Genomic DNA, 24,135 nt, shown 5'->3' on the forward strand with positions numbered 1-24,135 from the left:
GCCTGTGTTATGCAGGAGGTCAGATCTGATGATGACACCAGTTAATAGTCCCTTCTGATCTTAAAATCTATGAATTCCTGGACTAGTGCTGCTCATAAAATGGAATTTCCATGTTGGAAGGAATTCTTGCATTTTGATTTTTTTCCATTCCAAATTAGAACAAAAAGCCAAACTTATGAAATGTCCTGCAGCACAAAAAGTTTTAAAAAAATCAATTCAGGACCATTGAAACATTTCATTTTGATAGTGTTGAATAAATTAATTTATACAATGTCAAAAATTATATTTGATAATGCAGAATCATTTTGATAACACTGAAACAATGTAATATGAACGTTTAAATTACATAATAAAATCATAATTAAACATTTTGATATCAAAAAATTAGAAAGTCAAAACCAATCATTTTGACTTTTTCCCATAAAAAATTTAATTGAAATTGACACATCCCCATAAAATGTTTTGATTTTGTTTAAACAGCATTTTTCAACAGAAAACTATTCTGTCAGGAATTTTTCAGCCAGCTCAACCCTAGACTCCTCACAATACTCGTAAGCTCTGCGTACAATCTAAATTTCCTTTCATACCGAAAATAATAGTAATCAGTTAAGGACCAGATTCACTAGTATGCTCTGGGTGCTTTGTGCTCCTCTGGCGATGCAAAGTAGCTGCTGCACCTGCAAGCTTTATTTAACTGGTCAGTATGCTCCAGCTGTTTTGCATAGCTCTAGCGTTCTGCAAAGTAGCCAGAGCATGCTAGTCAGTGGCTGTGGCCCTAAAAGTCAACAACAGATTGATATTTCATATCTGCAGCTCACTAGAGAAGTCACGATGAGTAGCTTTTAATGGCTTTCTGGTTTTATCTTCATGCATTATATTTTTAAATTTAAAACATCCCAGACAAAAATCTATGTTGATTTGGAGTTAAGAATTTAAGATAAGGCCATATAGAGCAGAATTAAGGATGTTTTGGTGCTTCAACTGTTTATTTCCATACTTTAACGAGTCTGGGTTTCTTTACATTTAACCTTGACTCTGAAGTTCTTGGGTTTATAACGCCTGCTTTGGGAATAATTACAACAGCTCTAAATAGTGCTGTATTCTTAAATTACTGATACATGTTCTCAGTTTAATGCAGTTCCTGTCTCCGAATATTATATACAGTGTTGTCGTGGACTGGCAAACTCCGCTTCGCTGGACGCAAAAGAAGAAAGACTCCGTCACTCAGACCTAGTCCAAGCCTCACTCGTGGGCGGCAGAGATCCCCTCACACGTTTAGACCAGTGTCATCGTGCAGCAGTGGGGACGAGCAGCCTCAGCGGTGGTGTCTGAGACGACTGGTCGCAGCTGCCCAGTCTCACGCACCCTCGGGGCAGGAGGGTTTTGCTTTGTGCGTTTCAATGAGACGTTTAAAGAATCTCCCGCATTCACGGGCTCTCATCAGCCTGGGACGTAGCCCCGGGCGGACTGCAGCTCCCAGCGTGCACCGCTCATCAGGCATTACACCCTGGGACCTGTAGTCACCACAGCGAGCCGCACCCCTCTTCACCCTGAGCTCGGCTTCTCTCCACCGACTTCCCCTACATTCTTCCCCCTGCTAGCTTTAGTGGTCCCTCCCAAAGTTCCATGCAGAGCGCTTCGGGAAGGTCCCATCCACGGGGAACTGGGGGGGAGGAGAATAAAGGGTGGGAAGGCCGGTGACTGATATTCTATACAACCAACCACAGAGAAGCTATTGAAAAAATAGCCAATGGAGGGAGGCGGGGCGGGGTTGGGCTCTTATCTGTGCGGGATTAGAAAAGGCTGAGTGGCTGGGACTGCGCCTGCGTGAGAGGAGAGGAGGGTGGGCGCTATCGTCGTGTCCCTTCCCTGAGCGTGTCGGTGGCGGTGGCTGCAGCGACTGCTGTGGGGAGGGGCGAGCGGCCGGCGGCAGGATGGAGAAGGCGGCCGGGCGGCGCTGAGCCGGAGGGAAGTTGTGTGAGGGGAGGCTTCGGCATTGGGGGAGGCAGGCGGCCTGAGAGAGCCGAGGCGGCGGCGGCGGGGATCGTGTGGGGGCGGCCGGGGCTCGGGCTCCGGCTCCGCAGGGAGGGAGGCAGGCAGGCAGGATGGAGCAAGAGGAGATCCTGAGGAAATTCATCCAGCGCGTCCAGGCCATGAAGGACACAGACCACAATGGGGACGACAACTTCGCCAGCGACTTCATGGTGAGGGAGGTGGGAGCGCTCAGCTCCCGTCTGTGCCTGGGGGCAGGGGAGAGGGTCCCGTGTGCGCTGGGCAGGAGAAGCGGCTGGAGAGGAGACGGGTGGGGTGTGTATGGGGGCGGGGGGAAGGTGTAACATCCCCCTGCGTGAGCTGCCATTGTAGCCCCCCAGCCCGTGTCCTAAGCTCTCCTGTTGTGTGAGCCGGGACGTTGCTCCGGCCCCGGTTTGGGGGAGCGGGCGCTGGCCTGCAGGAGCATGTCCCTCGTGCAAGGGCTGCTCTTGCGATCCCCAGCCCGAGCCCTTCTTTGGGAGGAGATAGGAGAGTGGATCCCCTTGAGTGCCTTCTCGCTAACCACGTCAGTCTGCTATTGTAGCTGCAGCCTAGGACCTCCTCTCCCGAACCCAGCCCCTTTCCTGAGGCGATAAGGAGGGTCCTGCGTACTCTAGGTGGGGGTGCTGTCTTGTTCCGTTCCATGATATGTCTTTGTGGCCTCTTCTGTCGGCGATAGTGGGGGTCATAATGGCAACTTTGGATAGTCTGGCATCTTCTGCCCTCAGGAATTTGTCGTTGTAACCCCCGTTTGATCCTTTCTGAGAAAATATGGTAGGTGTGTTCTTGGAGGCTAGCATCTTTCCCTCAACTCCCCCTCGCACTGCAACCCCAGGCTGTATCCCTCATCCTCTCTCCCTTTGAGATCACTTCACCAACAGCCTTCCTGTAGCCTCTGTGTGTGTGCATGCAGGGGGAGAGGGGATATAATCTAGAACCAGGTTTGTTCGTTTTTTTATCTGTTTTTCTTTATTCTGACTATTAAAATGCTTGAAATGATTTGATCTACTGAGTGGGTGGTCTGAGCTGGGAACAGTAGTCCTGATTAGGTGGCTATGTCAGTGTGACTTTAAATGTTGTTTAATCATTTAATATAGAAATATAATTTTAACCAGCTTTTGGGGTGGTGGGTTAGCAGACAGCATGTACAATATGCTGCTGTAGCCTCTTGTATTACCCGGTGGGATTTAGAATAAAGATGTATTCTTAGTCTTTTTAGATCTCGTTTCGATAATGGTCTGGGAACAAAAAAATCTTGACGTAAATGTCACATCAGAATTGTCTGAAATGTGGGGAGGAGGCTGCGGATATTGTGCAAGCCTCAGGGGCATTGGGAGCACTTTCAGGTCTGAGGAATGGAAGAGGAAGTGGACTCTGGGAAGTAACTATTTCATACAGAGTGGGCAGGGCCGGGGTGGGAAACAAGAATACCATTTTACTGATCCTGGGCCACTGAAATAGCCATACAAATAGGGAAGGAAGGAGGAAACCACATGGTAAAATCGCCATTGATTTAAGAGGTGTAAATTCTTAATTTGCTTTTCTTTCCTTGAAAATTATATTAAGATGTTGCCTTAAATCTATGGGACTACAATCCTTTTAATCTGTGTAATTTAATCTTGAAAATGTGAGTAAAGGAACTCCTGTTTAACACACAGACTGACATCCAGTTACATTATGCTGGCAAGGCTGACCATTGTTCTAAGTAAAGGAAAAGTGTGTGTATGTATGTCTATAACAGAAATGAAAAAATATGTAAACTGAATGCTGTAAACAAGATTGGAATTAGCCTTTTTACAGAGCAAATATGTGACCATATAAGAACTACTGTATTTTATATTTGATCTGGCAGCCCAGAATTAAAGTTGCTGTATACTAAGAGATACCAACTTAAAATACATATGTAGTAATGTTTTTTACTTAATAACCTAAATGTTACTTGTAATAATAAGAGATTTGAAAACTTGTGTTGTGCATTTGACAGCACTCTGTATAACTAATGTTGCTATTTTCAGCTGTGTAATTGGTGATCTTCCTCTGTTTTTATGGAAGTTACACATAGCAGCAAGCATGGAAAACATTTATAAAAAAAACCCAACAAAACAAGAAAATATTATTGTAAAACCACAAATTTGCTGAGAACTGAAGGGCAGGTGTACTACCTGAAAGAACTCTCAGGACTTCAGGAGAGTGGGGCGTGGGAGAGGCTAGATTCAAAGTCCTGGATGTCCTTTTTAGCATTTTCTGTTCATAACTCAACTGCATGTTTCTATTTCTGAGGGGAAAAAAAGAACTTTGAATAATGTGTTAAAGGAGAGTTGGGGAGCCAGAATATTGTGGTTAAAGTATTATAGTACTATACAGAATGACTTTTCTTTGACAGGTTTCAGAGTAGCAGCCGTGTTAGTCTGTATCCGTAAAAAGAACAGGAGTACTTGTGGCACCTTAGAGTACTTGTTTGTTAGTCTCTAAGGTGCCAGAAGTACTCCTGTTCTTTTTTCTTTAATGTTTATCTGTATGTTACACAAGCAGATGTAGAGGGGTCTGACCACAAGAATGCAAACTCTCTCTCTGTAAATAGTTTGTCATTGTATGGCAACTGCATTTTTTTGCCACACCTATTTTATGTAGACACACTAAAGCTTCTGCCTTTGAGATTTTGAGGGAATGGAGAAGGGTGAAGAGGAGGTGGTAAGAGAAACTAACGGGAGAAATAATCTCTCCTCCTCTGCATCTTCTCTCCTTATCTTTAAAACTGAAGGAGTGATTTATTTTTTTGGGGTGGAGTGGGGGGAAGGCAGTGTCTTCACAGTTATGGACAGGAAGTACTGTTGCTGCTAAGCAGTGGCAAGTTGATGGAAAAGGAATTGCTGTTACTCATCACTCCTCTTCCAAGCCAAAGCAGTGTCTAAAAATAGAAGTGGAGTGGTGGATGAATGCAATTGAAAACAGTTCGTTCTTTTCATGTCTATCACAATCTAAGGGAAGAAATAAAAGTGGCCTATATTAGTTTATTCAATCAAGGTTAAAAAGACTCGCTACTTTATAGATAGGTGTCTGGGATTTGTTGGGAAGAGAAGTTAAGGAAGATGATGTGGATATATGGTAGATTTAACTAATAACCTACTAATCATCCTGGATGTATATAGACGTTAAAAGGCAAAAATGTTAATAAATTAGACAGCCTAATAATGCTGCTGCTGATACAACTGAAAACATATCCCACTTTGGAAGGATGAAACTAGAATGTAGTATGACTAATGGAACAGATAGGTGCAATATAGAACTGGAAGGGACCTCAAGAGGTCATCTAGTCCAGTCCCCTGCACTCAAGGCAGGACTAAGTATTATCTAGACCATCCCTGATAGGTGTTGTCCAACCTGCTCTTAAAAATTTCTAATGATGGAGATTCCACAACCTTCCTAGGCAATTTATTCCAGTGTTTAACCACTCTGACAGTTAAGAAGTTTTTCCTAATGTCCAACCTAAACTGCCCTTGCTGCAATTTAAGCCCATTGCTTCTTGTCCTATCCTTGGAGGTTAAGAACAATTTTTCTCCCTCCTCCTTGTTACAGCCTTTATGTACTTAAAAACTGTTATGTCCCCTCTGTCTTCTCCTCTCCAGACTAAAACCCAATTTTCTCAATCTTCCCTCATAGGTCATGTTTTCTAGACCTTTAATAATTTTTGTTGCTTTTCTCTGGACTTTCTCCAATTTGTCCACATCTTTCCTGAAATGTGGCGCACAGAACTAGACACAATACTCTAATTGAGGCCTAATCAGCGTGGAGTAGTGCGGAAGAATTAGTTCTCGTGTCTTGCTTACAATACTCCTACTAATACATCCCAGAATGATGTTTGCTTTTTTTTCCCCAACAGTGTTACACTGTTGACTCATATTTAGCTTGTGATCCACTAAGACCCTTAGATCCCTTTCAGCAGTACTCCTTCCTAGGCAGTCATTTCCCATTTTGTATGTGTGCAACTGATTGTTCCTTCCTAAGTAGAGTACTTTGCATTTGTCCTTATTGAATTTCATCCTATTTACTTCAGACCATTTCTCCAGTTTGTCCAGATCATTTTGAAATTTAATCCTATCCTCCAAAGCATGTGCAACCCCTTCCAGCTTGGTATTGTCTGCAAACTTTCTAAGTGTATTCTCTATGCCATTATCTAAATCATTGGTGAAGATATTGAACAGAACCGGACCCAGAATTGATCATGGTAGGACCCCACTTGTTATGCCCTTCCAGCATGACTGTGAACCACTGATGATTACTCTCTGGGAACGATTTTCCAACCAGTTATGCAACCACCTTATAATATAAATTAAATTTATAAATAGGATATCTCCATTAATTTATCTCCTAGAACTGGAAGGGACCTTGAAAGGTCATAAAGTCCAGCCCCCTGCCTCCACTAACAGGACCAAGTACTGATTTTTGCCCCAGATGGCTCCCTCAAGGATTGAACTCACAACCCTGGGTTTAGCAGGCCAATGCTCAAACCACTGAGCTATGCCTGCCCGTCTAGCTCCATCTAGGTTGTATTTCCTTAGTCTCTTTTATGAGAAGGTCATGCAAAACAGTATCAAAAGCCTTATTAAAGTCAAGATATATTGTATCTACCACTCTTCCCCCCGGCTTGTTACCCTGTCAAAGAAAGCTATCAGTTTGGTTTGACATGACTTGTTCTTGACAAATCCATGCTGACTGTTATTTTTCACCTTATTATCTTCTAGGTGTAGGAATGCAAGGTATGATATAATTCAGGCATCGTTGGCTAGTCTTCCACAAAGAGAACCAAATCCACTTGAACAGAAGTAAATTTGATTTTGATAATCATACTTCAAAGTACAAAAAGTCCCAGTACTTTATTAGGAGATTGCTTGTGAAGTGTTGCGTGTGTACAGACTAGCTGTAAGTGAACAGTGTTACTCAGCATTGTTTATTGAAAAGAGTAAGTGTGCTTGCTACTGTACAAACATAGAAAGTATGGATTCTACAATGTGTGTGTATGTGTAGTATGTATATGTATATAAAAATATAAGATATATATGTGTGTGTATGTGTGTGTATATATGTATATATGTATATATATATAATGAGGTTGACGGTCAAAGCTTTCTATGGCAGTGGTGTGAACAATATTTTGTGGGTTAACATTGAAAGACCTCAGGAAGAATTTTGATTGGTTTTTGTACTTTTTTTTTTCCAGTTATGGCAGCAGCGTAAACAGATTTTCTATTGATTCCTTATGTAGTGCACTTGGCAAAGAGTGCGTTTGTTTAGCGTATCATTCATGCCATCAACTTAGATTACTATAACTGTAGGATTATAGTTATATAATCCTATATATACAGCTAGTCTGTAGGATCATTCAGTCTGACTCAATAACGGATGAAATATGAATGATGTGTGGCAGTTAGCACTCAGGCATTTGAGTAAGTTTCTTGCTAATGTATTGACAGATTTCAGAGTAGCAGCCGTGTTAGTCTCTATCTGCAAAAAGAACAGGAGTGTTTGTGGCACCTTAGAGACTAACAAATTTTTATCTCTGGTAGAATCATAGAATATCAGGGTTGGAAGGGACCTCAGGAGGTCATTTAGTCCAACCCCCCTGCTCAAAGCAGGACCAATCCCCAGACAGATTTTTGCCCCAGATACCTAAATGGCCCCATCAAGGATTGAACTCACAACCCTGGGTTTAGAAGGCCTATGCTCAAACCACTGAGCTATCCCTCCCCCTTATTTGAGCATAAGGTTTTGTGGGCTACAACCCACTTCATCAGATCCGTAGAATGGAACAGATTTAAAGGTGGGCAATTTTGCAACAGAAAAGCTTCAAAAACAGACTCCAATGAGAAACTGCTGAACTTGAATTAATATGCAAACTAGATACCATTAATTTGGGCTTGAATAGAGACTGGGAGTGGCTGGGTCATTACACAAATTGAAACTATTTCCCCATGTTAAGTATCCTCACACCTTTTTGTCAATCAAGATGACCCATTTCAGACAGTTATCACTACAGACATATTTTTTTTTCTCCTGCTGATAATAGCTCATCTTAATTAATTAGCCTCTTAGAGTTGGTATGGCAACTTCCACCTTTTCATGGTGTGTGTGTGTGTGTGTGTGTGTAATATATATACATACACACACACACACACACACATCTCTCTTCTTACTGTATGTTCCATTCTATGCATCTGATGAAGTGGGCTGTAGCCCACGAAAGCTTATGCTCAGATACATTTGTTAGTCTCTAAGGTGCCACAAATACACCTGTTCTTTTTGCTAATCTATTGTTACAGTACTCTAGCAGAATTGTTAACTGTTATTTTTGTACGTCCGACACCTTTATGATTATCTGGATAAAACAGCACTTACACATGACAGATGTTTTACTTTTAGGCCCTGATCCGGCAATGAGTTCTGTGCAGGTAGGCCCACTTATCTGCACAGAGTTCCTTTCAGTGAACATTTGTTTGTAGATTCACGGTAGAAAAATCACCCTAGTTTTGATACTCTGAATTTATGAAAATAAGTGCAAGTGAAACAGACTGTCTAAATAATCAAACTTGTAAAAAATTTTCCCTTAATACAGGGATCTGTATGTAGTTACAAGATAAATTACACATCCCATGCAGTTTCATATATTTTTTTGTACTGTGAAATTAGATCAATACTACAACTAATAGAAATAGCTTATCTTCAATGTAGGGTCAAATTCAGGACTTCCTAGCAGCTTGTGCAACCCAGTTGATTACGAGATTGCTCAGATTGCAAGTTAATGAAAAATTTGGCATGTTATCTTAAGAAAGAAGTATTAAATGGACTGTTGATTTGAAATCAAGACAATAAAACATTTTTTAGCTTCTGGTGCTACACCAGCCTCTTAGTCGCCTTGCCATTTTCTGTGTTCACAATCATCTGTTCCTGTTCTTAAATGTCTTTTTCTTCCCTATTGCTTTGTGAAATACCATATAAACAAAAGGAGAAAGTTACTGACTATCTAGGGTAACAGTGAAATAGGCTATATACAGATCTCCACTTAGAATTGAAAGACTTTCTTCCAACTTTAGATATTACTCTTTAGAAAAGTAGACAAAACATTGCTAGACAGAAGTAATATTTTGATGTCCTAACAAGTCACAATGAAAGAATACTCAAATACATTAATAAAGATTATGTGCATTGATAAACTAATTCAGTTTAAATACAGTAGAATCCTTTATTTTACAAACTGGGGATTAAGGAGTTCATAAAATAAAGAAGTTATAAAACTGAAAATTGCAGAAGGTATGATTTATAAGTTTCAGCATGTTGCACTGCATAACTTTCTTCTTGGCCTTCAAACCATTGCACACTGATTTCCAGTGTACTGAAGGCATTGGAATGTGAAGGGATGTTAACTTGTCCTTCATCAATATCACTTTAGTTATGTGATCTCCATCCCACTTCCACCCTGTCAGGGAAAAATGATTCATATAATGTTTGGTGTTTGTGAAATTGAGGTTCTACTGTACTGTGTAAGTTCCCTAACAGAAGAAAATAATGCAAGTGATCTGCTATAAATAACAGTATGGCAACACTTTTCTGGAAAGACTGTCTCAATATTAATTTGCATCTATTGTGAACTTTTTGGTACCAGATACAACTGATGTTCCTCTCAACTGTGGTTTTTCAAATTAAACATGCAGTTATGTAGTTTGGAAGCATAGCAGAAAAGAGTTATGAGTAGTTTGTGTCCAAAAGATAAACTTCTAACTGTTCTGTTTAAACAAAGAAGTAGGTGACTATTTTTTTTTTTTAATTCTTTCCTTAAGAATATGAGAGATGACAAATTCAAGGATTCATTCAATTCCTTCTGAGCAGGTTTCACATTAATAACACTTAGGGTTAAATATAAATACACAAAGCTGCTTCTCTGTTTTTCTCATGTGGACTTGCATAAGCAACGTATTGAATTTTCAACAGAATTAACTTTAACCTATTTAGAAGGCTTTAGCAGAGAGAAAATGCTAAAAAACAGATTCATGACTTTTATCCTTTGTGCTTTACCTAAGAATGGTTAACACATTTTCTATATCTAGTGATATGTCAAAATCAGATGTGACCAAACATTGTAACTGTCTTGATACTAACAAAGGGTTCAAACTTGTAAGGTGCTGAGCACGTTCATCTCTCTCTGAGTTCAATGAAAATTGAAGGCATTCATTACCTTGCAGGAACTGACCCATAATTATATTACATAACTGATCATTTTAACAAAACTTCACTCTTACAGTTCTTCTAGTAAGCCACACGCAGTTTTATTATTTGTAAGTGTACATCAAGTGTGTCTAAACTTGGAGGGCCAAAAATGGACCTACTTTGACCCATATTGAAGGACTTGCCTTCAACATTTCCTCACATACATCTTCCTGTTTGGGGGTTAGGCAAAGTGTCTATTTCGGGCCTTTCCTAAGACTATGTAAATACGCCATCACATGTAATCTTACTGGGCTTAGTATGTCTCATAAAAGAGAGAAGTGTCCTGTTGAGATAGGTTGGATACTTCTATGAATTGCATTTTAGTAACAGAAGTCATGTTTAAATAGTTATTTAAAAAAAATTAGATTTCTGTCAAAATTCTTTCCAGTCTGACCTGCCTTTTGGTTGTAATTCAGCTAAAGTTTCATTATGAAATTTTTTTAATAGGAAAGGCCAGTCATAACATGAGCAGTTGTAAGGGTCTCTTTGCTAGAAATGTTAATCAACTTTTACTTCTGTCTGGAACAATATGATTGAATAATAGCTTCAATAACTCTTATGTTAGGGGCATCGGAAGCTTTGTGGAATGGTATTTTTTTAAATGTTGGCTATAAAAATATAATAATCAGTGGACAGCTTTCAGTTTCAGTCAAATTAGAAGGAAATCATTGCTGTGACTATTGTTTCAAATGTGTGCAGATGTGACTTTTGAGGGGGGGCTGGGTGACAAGCAGCCAGAAAGCTGCTGTGGTGGACCCCACTTATCTTTTTTGTGTTATATACTGCATAAAATCATTAAATTAAATCTTGCTTAACATGATGTTACCATGTGAAATCTTGTGATCGCTGGTCAAAACTGTGTAATAGCTATTTAAGGCAAGAAGAAAAACAGCAGCAGATCTCACGGTACTTAAAGGTTTTTATTACACAAGTGATACAAGAATATATTCTCTGTGTTTTAAATCTTTAAAGAAGGTGGGGAAAGTCTAACTTCCCCCCAACATACTAAGGTTTTGCTCTCGGTGAACAAGTTTTGTGATATTACTAATTTTGCTGGATCAATGACAACATGTAGACTGATCTGGCAGTAAGTGACATACCAGCAGATTTAAGTAGATCATCTCAGATGTAAGAAAAATATAAAATATTCCCTGTGGCCCCAGTCAAGCAAGGTGCTTCAGCATATGCTTAATTTTAATCACATGCTAAGTGTCTTGCTGGATTGCGGCCTATGGTGAGTAATGTCAGTGGCTACAATTCAGCAACTTTTATATAGCTTTACCACATCATTGCAGAAATAAACTATCAGGATCAGTTTGTAGACCTTATTTTTCTTGCAATAAATGTCAAGTCATAATCCTGGCAAACTGTATAATTGAGGATTACTTAATCTGAACATTAATTGGTTAAATTGTAAAAATTTCACATACTTTTGAGTAGTGCTTATAGCTGTGCTAATGTTGGGGGAAATAAATGTATCTCCATAGTTAACAAGGTAAGCGACAAACTAAGCACACAGTAATAAAAAAATGTAATAGGTCCATTAATATGTCACTAACGGAACTCTTGTTGAACATATTTTTTCGCTTCTTGGTATCTTTTCATCTAGGATTGATGGGTGCTGAGGTGCAAAGCGGTGGAGATTGTACTGCTTCAGTTTGTACTTCACATGTTATGTGGATGGGAATCATGATACTGAGGAAAAAATAGTAGTAATGCTTGACTTGGTGCAGTCATTCTAGGTCGGGGTTCTCAGACTTTTGTACTGATGAATCCTTTCACACAGCAAGCCTCTGAGTGCGATGACCCCCCCCCCCCCCGCCTACATTTAAAACACTTTTTAAAAATATATTCAACACTATTATAAATGCTGGAGGCAAAGCAGGGTTTGGGGTGGAGGCTGACAGCTCACGACCCCCCCATGTAATAACCTCGTGACCCCCTGAGGGTTCCCGACCCCTGGTTTGAGAGCCCCTGTTCTAGGTTGTTCAGATAAGGAAAAAGTGAATGTAAGGGAAAGGCAAAATGGCAGCAGTAGCCTGAGTACATGTTTGCAGAACTCCACTATAATTTGATTTCAACTCATGTTCTTCTTGGTTTTCTCCTGAAGTAGCCCGGCATGCTGAATGTCTCTGAGATTTGTGTATGGTAATTGCCACTTTTGTCTTTGAGGGAATTTTTGAGCTGGAAGTTAGCCAGTACTGTTAGTAGAAAGAAAAAGTATGTTTAAACAGGCAAAAAGACAAACTAAACCACCAAACTTTTCAATAGCAACAAGCTTTGTTAAGCAGGGGAAGGGACAGATGGTGATCTGGCTTGGGAGACTTGTTGCCCCAACTCTCTACCCTGTTTGTGCTATGAATTGATCTCATTACTTCCTTAAAGATAATTTTATTTGTGGTAAGCAAGTTATGAGGTGGAGGGAAGTATGGCATGGTTTATAGGATAAATTATTGTGATGGGGAAAACTCTCTCTGAAAGTAAACCCCAAATGAGTTGAGTCATCAGTTATAAAATGAAGGGACCCAATGTGGTCAACAGCTGAATATATAAGAAGAGTAAAGCTGTGGAGAACAATATGAAATGACATAACCTAGGAGTAGGAGTGCCAGGATGGATTTGATTTAAATCAATTGATTTAAATCCCTAGTCAGGAAGACTCTATTTTAATCATGGATTTCTACATAAAAGTGCATTCTTGTTGGTTGTTATACCCTTAATACATACAACTCAGAGATAGGTGTAAGTTTCACTTTTAGAAGGTATACACTATACATTTTTAAAGTGAGTTATTTTGAAAACTTCAGATTAGTTTTACAGCTACACCTTTGCCCCGATATAACGTGGTTGTGGGGAGCCAAAAATCCTTACAGCGTTATAAGTGAAATGCCGTTATATCGGGGTGGCGGTGGCAGGGCTGCAGCGGTGACTTAAAGAGCCTGGGTCTCCGGCCACTGAGAGCCCCAGACCCTTTAAATCGCCGGCGAGCCCTTCTGCCGCAGCCCCGGGGTAGCAGCGGCAGGGCTCCAGTGGTGATTTAAAGAGCTCAGGGCTCCGGCCGCTGTGGGGAGCCTGGGCCCTTTAAATCACCAGCCCAGCCCCACTGCTGGAGCCCCGGGGTAGCGGCGGCAGGCCTCTGGCGGTGATTTAAAAGGCCCTGGGCTCCCCCGCAGCAGCTGGAGCGCTGGACCCTTTAAAGCACCACCGGAGCCCTGCTGCTACCACACTTTATGCAAACCTGTGTTATGTCGGGTTGCGTTATAGCAGGGTAGAGGGGTATATAAGAAAATGAATGTTTGTTTGTTTGGTTATTTCATTTGCCAAAGGTAAATGAAGCAGATATTTATGAAGTCACTGGGAGGTGAACTATCTCCAGTTCAACAGGTTAATCATTACTATTTGGAGGATTTTCTTCCCATGCTGTATTAGGAGGAGAACATCACCAGACAGATATTTAAATTGTTTTATTTAACTAAAACAACAAAGTTGCGTATTGTGGAGCTTTTTCTTCAGCAGCAAACATATAATTTAACAAAACAAGCATATAAATTTTTGAATTTAGTTAAACATTCAAGTTTTTAAAAAATCAGGTTTCTTAAAATTGTTAACTAAAATAGTTAAATGAAATATTAAAAAAAAAAAAATCGACTGTCAGCCAGGCCAGCATGAGACACTTAAAATATTGGCTTCTGCAGCTAACTCGGTCATCTTCACCTTTGTTTTCCTGTTTGTTCATAACCTGGAAAAGAAAAACAAGCTTTCCTGCTTTTTCAGGTCCCAAACGATTTCTCAATTTCTCTGAATCCAAGTGCTAAGTGACTTCCACCAGTTCACTGGTTTGACTTTCTTTAAAACATCAGCAGCAAACATTTCTTGAATGGTTCTTACTCCCAAACTGGGTTTCTTTTATTGCCTGCTGCCATTATAGGTTTTCCCTACTAGTAAGAGAATGATATGGTAGATCTCAAATCAATGAAGGCTACACTTGGAAAGACCTCAAGATTTATGGAATATGCTGCTCAAACAGTTTTAATTTTGTTTCTACTGCCTGTCCCTCCCTTCTCACATTTATCTCCAGAGTTCTCCTAGTCCAGATCTATTCCGCCCCCAACAATCTCCTACACATTGAACTTTTTGAAAATTTGCACTTTTAGCAAAGGGTAAGGGATTGACTCTGTGTACACAAATTTGCAGAGGGACAATGGGGTTGAAGTCTATTATAGAGGTGAGAAATATTATTTATTTGAAAACATTTTTGCTATTAACAAGTATGTCATCTCTGGAGACACAAACCCACAGTTTGAGAACTGCAAAACTAAGTATCTCTGATGGTATCTTCTAGCCTGAGCACTGAGTCCCATTGGGTAGATAGAAAGATTAACCTAAATAATCTATACATAAGACCCTGGAATGCCATAAGATTGTTGCCTAATCCATGAACTACTGGAACTCATTTACAAAACTTTTCTTAAACGTTACAGGAATATATTGTCTCATACTATAGAATTATAATTTATAATCCCTATAGCTCAAATACATCTCATCATGGAATAGTTTTAATTAAGATAGGTTTTTTCCTTAAAAAGCATTTTATCCAAAAATATTTTACTTTGATTTTTATCCACCCTGAGGAGTGCCAAATCATAGAATCATAGAATTCAAGATCAGAAGGGACCATTATGATCATCTAGTCTGACCTCCTGCAAGATGCAGGCCACATGCGATCTCCACACTCCTTGGCGCGACCCCCCCCCCCCCTTTGGAGGAAAAAAAAAAAACCTCCCACCCCATGCCAAATCTTCCTGGAGGAATTCAAATGGGACAGAAAGGCACAGAAATGTGTGTGCTTCTTTCATCCAAGAGGAAACTTTTAGGTATGCTGGGCTAGTAGGCATATGTCTTTTTGGAAGGGAAAAAAAGAGTGGCAAAACTCGCTGGTTGTAGGGCCAAATTCTGCTGCTTCTGATTTACCCCCCCAAAATCAGGAGTCAGTATTTTTGAAGGGGTTTTACTGGTATTCAGAACTGCCTCTAGGGAAGGAAGGTTATATTATAGTTCTTTCAAAATTTCTTTGCTGTATTTCCCCTGATTGTTTGGGCTGCATGGATTAGACAGTAAACATCAACTGCATTGAGACTGGTCTTTTCTAGAACAAACACAAGAATAGGAAGAACAGGTTAGATGGGTTTCTTCAGGGGCGGCTCTAGACATTTTGCTGCCCCAAGCAGGGCGGCATGCTGCGGGAGGCGCTCTGCTGGTCGCCGGTCCCGCGGCTCTGGGGGACCTCCCGCAGGCGTGCCTGAAGAGGGTCCGCTGGTCTCACGGCTCCACCAAAGCCGCGGGACCAGCGGACCCTCCACAGGCATGCCACAGGAGGCCTTGGCGTGCTGGGATCTGGAGCAGCCCCTGGGTTTCTTCCATGTTGGGAATGGGGCATGGAAGAAGACGGTGTAGGAAGCTTGCATTGCTACTTCCTGTGCTGTCTTTGTGAACAAGCAGGACCTCAGTCTCAACGGATGTTGTTCACATAAAATGCCAGATCACATAAAATACCCTGTTTCAGTATTTTCTGGTGTATCTAATTCAAATTTAATTCTCAGTTTTGAAATTTGTACCTGAAACCTGGGGGTACTTGTGGAAAGGCCCTTGTAACTGACACAAGAATGTACTGTTAATGTGTATTTTTTACTAGTGTGGGACAGAATCTGGATGCTAGATGATCTTACCCTTATCAAACAGGACATTTTTTTGTTGCATCCTCTTGTTCACTATCCTAATCAGTATTCATTTGATTTCAAATTTCAAAAGATGCCAGAAAAAGCAGAGATTGGACATAGTGTTTTTTTTTTTTTTTAAAAGGGCGGGGGTGGGGGGAAGGTTGCAGATACTGCCTGTTGCTGCATCCCTGGTTAGCTCATTGTTAAACTCGGGCTTCTGAAATGTTCTTGTTCAGTGTAGGGAATTGAATTTAGTGCCTTCATTAGCAGTGGCTCTGATAATCCTGAAAAGTGCTTGATCTGGATGAGCTGAAGAATGAGGAGACCAGTTGGTAGAAATTGAACTTGACCACGTAACTTATAAGCCCTCTCAGGCAGGGGCTATTTTCTTTTATTTTTGTTCAGTTTCTAGCACAGTGAAGCACTGATTGTTTTTACAAATATATATATTAAAAAAAATGCTTATGATACGATTATCAGGAAAGAACTTGGCAAGCAGTTGGGCTGCCTAAAAATGTACCGAGCTCTTACTATCCCTAACACTGAAACCTTCTCTATCGGGGAAATAACCTCTGCTTCCACACCCAGTTTGAAAGAACAAAACAGCACAGATCTTTAAGTACTGCTACAAGTTGATTTATATTTAATTGTATTTAAAAACTGATGTAGGTCTTCATCTGTTACCTCCTAAAAGGAAGAATAAAATGTGAGGGAGAGAAAGGGAGTACACACACTCAGGCCATGGTTTATCAAGGAAAGAAGGCAGAAAAAGAATGAAGTGAAAAAAGGTATCTATTAGAGGTACCATTTATCTCATATATTGTATGCTTTGAGTTGCAAACCATTTTTGCATCTCCTAAGTCAGTTGTGAGAGGTCTTTCCTTGCGTGTGCTGATGCTTTCAGTGTTTGTTTCATGCAGTGACATCTATTTGTCACACATGAGGGTGATGTGTAGCTGCTCTTTACTTGTCTGTCCGCAGACAAATGAAAACCCCATCTGCTTGGGATGATTGGACCAAGAGCAGTTCTTTTACCTTGCCTCTTGGCAGTGCAGTACCCCCCTCCACCCCCTCAGTTGCCATGGAGCACCTTCTGGGATTAAGATGCAGGGACTTCTGTTCTGAATAATTCATTTAGAAGAACTGATAGGCTGAGGAGAAAGCAAAGAGCTGCCTGCATAAATGGCATTTGCTTGGTCATGTGCTTTCCCATTGGGGATGGACTTTGTTAGCCAATAATTGAATAGCCTTGATGTTGTGGCACTAGTTGAAGTGAGATTCAGAGGCTCATTGGTCACTTTTTCTGGAGTTACTAGCTTTACTCTGATATATTTGCATTTAGATGAGTAGGATCTGGGGCTGATTGGCCTGGTTAATAGGGTGGTATTGCCATCTGTCTGTTCAGTTGCTGCTGTAGTCTGACTTCTCTATGGCCTGGAAGCCATAAGAATGGCACTGCTGACCAGTAGCTATCTAGCCCAGTATTCTATCTTCCAACAATGGCCAGTGCCAGATGCTTCAGAGGAAGTGAAAAGAACAGGGCAATTACCGAGTGATCCATCCCTTGTAGTCCAGTCTCATTTTCTGGCAGTCAGAGGGGCAGAGCATTGGTTTGTGTCCCTGACCATCTTGGTTAATAGCCATTGATGAATGGCATGAATTTATCTAATTCATTTTGTGAACCCAGTTATACTTCTGGCCTTCAGAACATCCCCTAGCAATGAGTTCCACAAGTTGACTGTGTGTTGTGTGACAAAGTGTTTACTTATGTTTGTTTGAAACCTGCTGCCTATTAATATTATTGGGTGTTTTGTGAAGGGGTAAATAACACCTCCATATTCACTTTCTCCACACCAATTTGTGATTTTTATAGACCTTAGTCATATCCCTCCTTTGCTGCTTTTCTAAGCTGAACAGTCCCAGTCTTTAGTCTCACCTCATTTGGAAGCTGTTCCATACTCCTAATCATTTTTTTTGTTGTTCTTCTCTGTACTTCTAACAATTCTAATGTCCTATTTGAGACGGGACAACCAGAATTGCACGCGGTGTTCAAGGTGTGGGTATACGGTGGATTTATATCAGGGGTCAGCAACCTTTCAGAAGTGGTGTGCCGAGTCTTCATTTATTCCCTCTAATTTAAGGTTTCGTGTGCTGGTAATACATTTTAACGTTTTTAGAAGGTCTCTTTTTAGAAGTCTATATTATATAACTAAACTATTGTATGTAAAGTAAACAAGGTTTCCAAAATGTTTAAGAAGCGTCATTTAAAATTAAATTAAAATGCTGATCTTACGCCACCAGCCTGCTCAGCTCGCTGCCAGCCTGGGGTTCTGTTCACCTAGGCCGGAAGTGGGCTGAGCAGGGCCTGTGGCCAGGACCCCAGACCGGGGGGGGAGGGGGGTTTCAGGGCAGAGAGCTGCGGTGTGTGTGTGTGGGTGGGTGTAGGGCAGAAGGCTGGGTGTGTGTGTGGGGGTTAAGGGCCCGGGCTGGGGTGGTGGGGAGGTGCAGGGCAGAAGGCTGGGTGTGGGGGGCGTTCAAGGGTCAGGACAGAGGGCTGGGTGTGTGTGGCGGGGGTGCAGGGTAGAAGGCTGGGTGTGTGTGGGGTTCAAGGGTCAGGGCAGATGGCTGGGGGTATGGGGGGTGCCAGGCAGAATACTGAGTGTGTGTGTGGGCGGGGGGGTCAAGGCAGGGGGCTGGAAGGGATATGCCCTGTTCCACCCCCTTCCCCAAGGCTCCATCCCTACCCCTCTCTGTCTCCTCTAGGCTAGGGAACTGTGTACACGCTGCTGCTCCTCCTCCCCCTTGCTAGGGCCATGAACTGATTGGTGCAGGGAAGGAGAGGGGGTGGGGCAGGAAAGCACCACACTGGGGGAAGAAGCAGGGGACGGGGAAGCTTGGCTGCCACAGAACCAAGCAGCGGGGCTGAGTTAGGCTGGGGGCCGGGACTGTGGCAGGCAGCTGCGTGCTGCTCAAAATCGGCTCGCATGCCATGTTTGGCATGCGTGCCATAGGTTGCCAACCCCTGATTTATATAGTCACGTTATATTTTCCATCTTCTTATTATCCCTTTCCTACTGGTTCTTAGCATTCTGTTAGCCTTTTTGACTGTCATTGCATGTTGACCAGATGTTTTTGGAGAGCTATCCATGATGATTCCAAGATTCTTTCTTGAGTGATAATAGCTAATTTAGAGCCCATCATTTTGTGTATATATAGTTGGGACTTTTTTCCAGTGTGTATTACTTTGTACTTATCAACATTAAATTCCATCTGCCATTTTGTTGCCCAGTCACCCAGTTTTGTGAAATCCCTTCTTTAACTCTTAGTCAGCTTTGGATTTAACTATCCTGAGTGACTTAGGGCTTGTCTACACTGGCTATTTACAGTGCTGCAACTTTCTCACTCGGGTATGAAAAAACACCCCCCTGAGCACAGCAAGTTTCAGCGCTGTAAAGCACCAGTGTAGACAGTGCACCAGCACTGGTAGCTATGCCCCTTGTGAAGGTGGTGGGTTTTTTTTTTTTTTTTTTAAACGAAGAGTACTGGAAGAGCTCTCTCCCAGTGCTGTACCTAGGGTGACCAGACAGCAAATGTGAAAAATCAGGACAGGGGGTGGGGGATAATAGGAGCCTATATAAGAAAAAGACCCCAAAATCGGGACTGTCTCTATAAAATTGGAACATCTGGTCACCCTAGCTGTACCATGACCACATAAGCCATGTTAAAGCACTGCCACAGCAGCACTTTAGCATTGCCAGTGTAGACTAGCCCTTAGTATCATCTGTTAACTTTGCCACCTTGCTATTCACCGCTTTTCCAGATCATTTATGAATGTGTTGAGCAGCTCAGGTCCTAGTACAGATCCTTGAAAGATGTAAACAGCAGTGTCTCCCCATTGTGAAAACTGACCATTTATTCCTTCTCTTTGTTTCCTATCTTTTTAACCAGTTATTGATCTGGGACCTCCCCTTTTAGCCCATGGCTGTTTACTTTGCTTAAGAGCCTTTGTCATGGGTGCAAGGGGCTTGATTCTCACTGGGTTTTGCTAAAAAGATAGATTGGAGAGGATAGGGCTTGCCTTGATTTCATAACTGTCTTTTTAATGCTTGGTGACCATTGAGGTGTGCTTGGCCAGAGAAGGCACTCTCCAGTCCCTGACTTCTAGAGGAGTCATTGTTTTTCATCTTTCCCTACCCCCCAAATCTGATGTCCTCTTCTTAGGGAGTTTGTTTTGTTTGTTTACTCACCCCCCCCCCCCCCCAGTCCTACTGGAAGTCTGCAGCTGCTTTTGCTACTGAAACTGACATCCTGTCTCTGCAGTTGTTGGATAGGCCCCCTCCATATTTCTGGCAGTCACTTTCTCCGCATGCCACTTGGTATCTGCAGAGTACTTTCATGAGGACTGTTGTGCCAGAAGTGAATTCCTCCCCCCCATTTTTATTCTGTGGGTGCGATTACTGTGCAAACAGGCAGGTGGCTGTACTGGAGGTGTTTCAGTAGACATTCCTTTCTGACCATGAGTACAGACCATTTCCTGGTGTTTGTGTCAAAGTGCTGCATAATCCTTCGATCACAGATCTCCCTGATGCTTACTGGAGGACTCATTTATCCATTGAAGGCTGTGTGCTCCTGGCTTGGGGGACACTATACAGCCTTTTCTCCCTAGGCACTCAAGTGACTTCCATAGTAGATTTTTGTGCGTCATTGTAGTGACGAATCACTTTGGGAACCATATTGTCTGTCTGGGCAGTACCCCTTTCTGTCTTCTGCTTTGTATATGTTTCACTTTTAATTTGCCCTCATTTGAATTTTTCCACTCCCCTGGCTTTCTCATGTTTTGGGGTATGGTTCTCCCCCCTTCCCCCCCAAAACAGGGCAACAAGGTATAATGCTTGGACATAGCCTGTTCCTTTGTTGTCCAACTTTTATTTATTTTGATATATTTGCCCTGACCCAGTTAAAAATTTTATATATAAAAATAAAAATTTTAACTGGGTTAGAGCAAATTAGCAGTTCTGAAATCTCATAATGGGAGAGAAATTGGCTGGTTGTGAAGGGTTTGTGCTTGGTTTTTCTGTGACTGTGGTCATGGCTTCATATTGATTCAACTTTCTGTAAGTTGACTAAATCATTTGGACACATTGTGATTGACTTGACCTGGTGTGTTTAATATTTTGAGTGAAATTGGTGGCAGAAAAACATTAGTGATCCATGTATAATGCTGGAACATTATTTTATCTATTTGTCTTTGTGTGCAACTTCATAATGTATAGCTTGTATAAGTCCGTTTGTGTTTTATGTCTCACATATGGTGTTAAAGGTTTTTATTTCTTATTTTCTGTGTAATTATTTGAATGTTGTCTCTCCTACCTGAATATTCTACTTCTCTTTTCTCACTATCCCATTTAATCTCTATCACCCTTTCATATATAAGACTTGAAAATTTTACCAGGCAACTAATGGCTGGAAGACTAAAGTGAAATGAGCTCCAAAGAGAGACTCTTTTCCCCACCTCCCCCCCCCAAAAAGGGGGGCAGAACTAAACCCAAAATGCTGGAAAAGTGACACTGCTGGGATTTGTACTAGAATGCTGTCCCTGAACGCTGCTCAGAGCAATAAGTTTCACAACCTCTGGCAGGTGTCATAGGTGCCAAATTTGAAGTCTCCTAAGCTCTCTGGCTACTAGAAAAGAAAGGAATATTATTCCTCCTGTTGCTTTCCTTCTACCCGGAGCCCTCCTGGCTGCTATATGGGGGTTGTTGTATTTGGGTGCCTGCTAACCTAGCACTTCTTCGATCTGTGTTTTGGGTAATCCATCCTCCCTAGTGAATACCAGCGTTACCTGCATCTGATGTTGCTCAGAGGCTTCCCAAAGCTGCAGCAAGGTAAGTAAACCTGTTTTACAGTTGCTTGTAGGTTTCCCAAAAGTCAGAAGAGAAAACTGACAAAACTGGTTTTTACTCTGTTATGGAGACATGGATAGTGACCCATAGTCAAGGTGTATCATAGGTGGGTTTTTTAACCTCTGACAAGACCTTAAAACCTCTCTGGAGCTGATGTGTATGTTTGCTTAAATAAAGGGGATATAGAAAGTACATTTGGAGAGGTATGCAAAGTTTTGAACATGTATTGATCACTGGCAAGCCCTCTCAGGAGTGGGAAGAAGTAAGCTGCCAAATACTACTTCAGAAACTTTGTATGGTTGTATTCACCACCAAATGTCATACTCACTTGCTACAAAAATTATAGTACTCTTCTCCCCACCCCCCCCCCACACACAAAAAAACCCTTCAGAAATTGCATGGATGTCTGTATACCCTTGCTCTGAAAAGGACTTTGAATTTCAGAAAACTTTTTAGCTAGTTTTTCAAAACTTGGTAGTTTCAACTTTTTATCTTTTGTTTGCTCAGTGAAAACCAAGATGCCAATTTTTCAGCTGTCTGGACATGTTTCCCTAGCTAGGAAAGTGGCTGACCAGGAAAAACTGCCAGTTCTAAATCGGGTACAAGCTCTCTATGGCTTTTAGGTCAAAAATTGGTGCTTGTTGGAATAGGATTTGGGCCATAGAGCAGCTCTCTACTGCTTGAGCTAAAGGAGTAACTCCTAGTTGGTAGCAGTAATAGGCTCTTATCCTGCTATGTGGACCAGCCACTGGGCTGGGAGGGAACACAACACATACCAGCAGTGTTATATTTGCTTTCAAAATAGTATATGGCCTAGGTGCACTGAACTGGGAGCCTTCCATTCTACTCCTCCCAGCCAATGGGAGCTGCGGGGGCGGTGCCTTGGGCGGAGGCAGCATTGATTTGATTTAAATCAAAATTGATTTAAATCACTAGTCAGGAAGACTCGATTTAATCATGGATTTCTGCATAAAAGTGCATTCTTGTTGGTGGTTATACCCTTAATGCATATTCTTCACAACTCAGAGATAGATGTAGGTTTCATTTTTAGAAGATACACACAATAAATTTTTAAAGTGCTTTATTTTGAAAACTTTTCAGATTAGTTTTACAGCTACATCAGAAAATGAATGGTTATTTCATTTACCAAAGGTAATTGAAGCAGATAGTTCACCTCCCAATGACTTCATAAATATCTCCAATTCAACAAGTTAATCATTACTATTTGGAGGATTTTCTTGCCATGCTGTATTAGGAGGAGAACATCACCAGACAGATATTTAAATTGTCTTATTTAACTAAAACAACAACGTTGCGTATTGTGGAGTTTTTTTCTTCAGCAGCAAACATAATATTATAACAAAACAAGCATATGAATTTTTGAATTTAGTTAAACATTCAAGTTTTTTAAAATCAGATTTGTCTTTGTTAAAATTGTTTTTAATCAAAATAGTTAAATGAAATATTAAAAAAAAAATTGACACTGTCTGCCAGGTCAACATGAGAAACTTAAAATATTGGCTTCTGCAACTAACTCAGTCATCTGCACCTTCATGTTCTGGTTTGTTCATAATCTGGAAAAGGAAAAACAAGCTTTTCCACTTTTTCAGGTCTGATATATAGAGGTCTCATCTCTATATATTTATTGTATTATTTATTTATTTTAAAACACTTTTTTTTTGTTAACAAACATGTTATCTCGAGACACAAATCCACAGTTTGAGAACTGCAAAACTAAGCATCTCTGATCGTGCTCAGTCTAGAACAGACGTGGGCAAACTACAGTCCATGGGCCATACCCGGCCTGTGGGACCATCCTGCCCGGCCGGGGAGCCTAGTCCCCAGCCCCTCCCCCGCTGTCCCTCCTCCCCCGCAGCCATGCCACCGTGTGCCAATGCTCCCGCTGGGCAGCATGGCAAGCGCAGCTGGCTCTGGCCAGGTGCCATGGCTGCGAGCTCCTGCTGCTAGTAAGGGGGGGCAGGGAGCGGGGGGCAGGTGGTTGGGTAAGGGAACAGGGGATCCTGGGGGGCAGTCAGGGAGGAGGGGGCAGTTGAATGGATTGGACAGGGGATGGGGAACAGGGAGGGGTGGGAGTCCCGGGGGGCCTGTTGGGGGTGGGGATGTGGATATGGGTCAGGAGGGCAGTTAGGGAGCAGGGGGGGGTTAGGGGCAGGTGGTCCCGGGAGGGGGTGGTCAGGGGACAAGGAGCAGAGGACGGGTGGATA

The 24,135-nt window shown here is 41.7% G+C and overlaps 1 protein-coding gene across 2 annotated transcripts in view; it reads left to right on the plus strand.

The window, feature by feature from the left end:
• Positions 1-1,810: 1,810 nt before the first annotated feature.
• PTPN12 (protein tyrosine phosphatase non-receptor type 12) overlaps positions 1,811-24,135 on the plus strand; it is a 165,148-nt gene continuing 142,823 nt past the window's right edge. For both annotated transcript variants that reach the window (XM_039517815.1, XM_039517818.1), the window contains exon 1: positions 1,811-2,204. In XM_039517815.1, the coding sequence (XP_039373749.1) occupies positions 2,106-2,204 (99 nt within the window). In that variant the 5' untranslated portion in view covers positions 1,811-2,105. The remainder of the gene's footprint in view (positions 2,205-24,135) is intronic.

This window comes from Mauremys reevesii, linkage group 1, assembly GCF_016161935.1.
Source record: "Mauremys reevesii isolate NIE-2019 linkage group 1, ASM1616193v1, whole genome shotgun sequence".
NCBI classification, from domain to species: domain Eukaryota; kingdom Metazoa; phylum Chordata; order Testudines; family Geoemydidae; genus Mauremys; species Mauremys reevesii.